Source organism: Aptenodytes forsteri, unplaced genomic scaffold (genome assembly GCF_000699145.1).
Source record: "Aptenodytes forsteri isolate BGI_AS27 unplaced genomic scaffold, ASM69914v1 Scaffold426, whole genome shotgun sequence".
In the NCBI taxonomy this organism is placed as follows: Eukaryota; Metazoa; Chordata; class Aves; order Sphenisciformes; family Spheniscidae; genus Aptenodytes; species Aptenodytes forsteri.
The window spans coordinates 1-3,369 of record NW_008794010.1 but is presented as its reverse complement, the minus strand read 5'-3'; the positions used below and the strand labels follow the sequence as shown (position 1 = coordinate 3,369).

The 3,369-nt window shown below is 42.4% G+C and overlaps 1 protein-coding gene across 1 annotated transcript; it reads right to left on the bottom strand.

Moving 5' to 3' along the window:
- Nucleotides 1–2,117: 2,117 nt before the first annotated feature.
- On the bottom strand, nt 2,118–3,365 carry TMPPE (transmembrane protein with metallophosphoesterase domain; the record flags this gene model as incomplete). The annotated part of the gene is made up of 1 exon (XM_009290438.2): nt 2,118–3,365. A coding segment is annotated over one exon (1,077 nt), but the record flags the coding sequence as incomplete, so codon positions are not given.
- Between the last annotated feature and the right edge of the window lie 4 nt (nt 3,366–3,369).

The following is a 3,369-nucleotide window of genomic DNA, read 5'->3' as shown; positions in this document are numbered from 1 at the left end:
ACAAAAGCCTCCCGATAAGGAAACTTGCTTCACAATTAGTCTTCTTAACACAGTAATAACCCTCAGTGTAACAAATGAAAAGCTATCCTTCTGGACCACTGGCCTAGAGGGAATACCCTGCACCACTAAACCCAGAACACAGCTTTTAACTGAAGGCATGTTGATAAGTAAACAGAGAGTATCAAGGCTATCAAGATTCTCTCTACATAAGACCATTTGACACTACGCCACAGATGGGAAAGAATCTCAGAAGGACCCTATGCAGGCAGTGAGTGGTGTTAAATACACATGGAAACTTTAGGATACTTAAGCAGATATTATTGCACAAGCATAAAAATAGTTTACAAAGTTATAGGTGCTGGGACTTATCTAGCCCAGCAAGTAGAGAGCCTGGCTGGTCAGGTGTTCAGTTTTCTAAAAGCAGACTGATTTCTCCAGCTTTTCCACCAACCTTCCAGCGCACATGACACGTTCACAGCATTTCTCAATATGCCTGTGAGTAAAAATGCAAGATGTTTGTACAGAAGAATAGGATACAAAAACAGCTTAGAAGTTAGAAACTGCCCGGGGGGGGGCTGAAGGGAGTAGATGAAGTGAAACTTCACTTACAGAAAAACTCAACTTTTCAAAGCCTATGGTACTCTTCAAATACAGCCCCACACACCTCCTGCAAAACGAGAACAGGAGCTGAAGAATAAAACAGAGGAAGTATGTCTGGTTCAGTATCGCACAGGAAGGCAGGAAAAGACTAACACCGCAGTTCTAGTCTTGCCATCCTCAGCCTCCTGGGTAAGCACTGATCTCTTTTGCCCCATGCTACACAGGTCTGCCTGAGAGGAACCCAGGTACGGGTGGGCAGAAAGGCAGTGCAAGGGAGACCCAGTGGCTACAGCTGGGGACCTCAGAGGCAGGATTCCCAGATTTGTATTGTTCGTGGTGTTTCATACAGCAACACTGAGGTGGAAGGGGAGGAGAGGGGAAGATGCGCAGAAGTAAACTCTTTCATCAGCCTGGGCAATATACGCACATTAATTTACATCCTGGCTTTCTTAGATGAACACAAAGATATAGAAGCAAGAATGTTTTTATTAATATTTTCTGATCTCTCAAATTTCCCAGAATGATACTACTTTGTGTTAAGCCCTTCTAGGAAAGACAGAGAGAAATTCTCCATACCTCATTATCCTGTAGCAGTTATTCTGCTATGTGCCTATCAGACAACCAGGACATTGATGTGCAAATGCTATTAAGGAAAGTCACCTGCTGCAGAGTTTAGTCGTCTTAAAAAGGACACTGTTTACTTGAAATATTAAAACCTTAAACAAAATTCAAGCATTAACCTATCTGCATTGTTTTCAAATAGCATCTTCTTATTCTTGTAAGAGAAAAATCACAGAAATTAAGCATAAACAGAAAAATACAGAATGAAGATGAAAGAGACTGAGTATTTCAGCTTTGGATTTTGTGCTTCACATCAGCAGGTACTGTATGCTCAGACAGCAACAAGAAGTTATGTTAATTACAAGTTTTCTTTCTCATTTGCTTTTATTAGAGCTATTTGCAGAAAGTAATTATGAGATGCCCAGTTATTCTGGGGAAAACACCTGCAGAAAGACAGCTACTTTCACCCTTTGATATCAGTCTCCCCAGCTTTTTAACTGGAAAAAATTGAATTTCGGGAACTGATGCCTGGCACCTCACTGTACTGGTAAGCAACTCAGACTGGAAGCCCTAGTGCATGCTGCAGACAGACAGCAGGATAAAGATATCCAGCCTCAATAGAAAAACCAAAATTATTCCCTTCCTGTAACATTTCTAGCATAAGGCTTCTAGAGTTTACGTACTCAGTGAACACTCTGTAGTCCCTTCTGCAAAACATGCATGAGTGATTTCACTGCAAGAGATCAGAACTTCACCTGTCTTAGATTAGATAAGGCAACTGCCTGATGGATAATAAACAGTGGAGCATGAACCAGCCACAGGACACAGATATTACTAAACATGCACAGGACACACATTATCTCCATGACATCAGTGTTATCTTTAAATGTAGAACCTCAATAATAATGAACTCAAAGAATTAATTTCTTCAGTATTTTAACATGCCCCCGATTTGTTTCATAGGCCCAAGATACAGTTAGTGTGTTCTGCTCAAACTTAACAGAACCTGCTGAAGTCCACCCTAATACATCTTCTCTGGCTTCCCTGAAAAAGGATTTGCTTTCAGAGCAGAAGAGCCAATATACTGACCAAAAAGGATGGCAGAAGTCTGTCAAATGGAAAACTCCTCAAGGAGAACATAGAATTATCTCTGTTATTTCAGCTCTGCTGCCCAGCCTCATGGGTATTCCAAAGTACATAGTCCCCGGACTGACGTAGACAAAGGTGTTCTGCCCAACTTTGTACAAGCCAACAAAGAAGGGATTCAGAAAATAAGCCCCAGCATTTAGTGGGAACATCTGCCCTCCGTGAGTATGGCCAGAGAGAATTAAATTTATGTCTGGTCTCTCCTGAAGGGCCCACTTTGCAGCAATCGGCTGATGAGCTAACAGCACTATTGCATGCTCACTGCTACAATCTCTGAGAGCTTTTTTTAAATCCATGCCATGCCCCGAGTAGCGCAGTACATCTGCTTCAATATCATCAACGCCAGCCAGGCAGAACCAGTCATCAGTGCTCTTCGGTGAAACAATCTTCACATTCTCATTATGCAGTGGCCGAATGTTGAATGATTTTAACAGCTCAAACCAGTTGCTAACATCTGATGTGTAGTACTCATGGTTTCCTGTGACAAAGTAAGTCCCCAAAGGGGAGTTAAGTTCTCCAAGAGGCTCAACAGCAGGTCGTATGATCTCTGCCTCAGAGTCAGTCAGGTCCCCAACAATCACGGTGATATCTGGTTTCAAAGCCTTAACCATTCTTACAATCATGGCAAGCTTGGTCTTCCCAACTGTAGGACCCAGATGGATATCTGAAAGCAACACTACTTTCAGATTATTCATTGTTGAGGGCAGCTTGTGAAGTGGAACCTCCACTGAATTCACAGTGGGAGGCCGGGAAGCATTTAACAGCCCGACAACAGTCAGCACAACAGTCAGCATGACTGCCAAAACTGCTTTCATTGCTGTTCTGCTGTTCTTGTTGCCAGTACCTGCCTTAGCACCTCTCCCAGCCAAGAACTTGTAAGCCTGCTCTACAGAGCCTAGAGTGAAGAGAAAGAAGATAAGAATTATATAGGCTCCCAGGCAAGTATAGGCAGCTAAAGACAAGAAATATGGCTCTTCTGCAACAAGAAATAGCAATGTAAAGAAGCTTGAATGAGCCAAAGCTAGAAACATGAACACAGCTATTTTCCATGGCGTGAAAAAG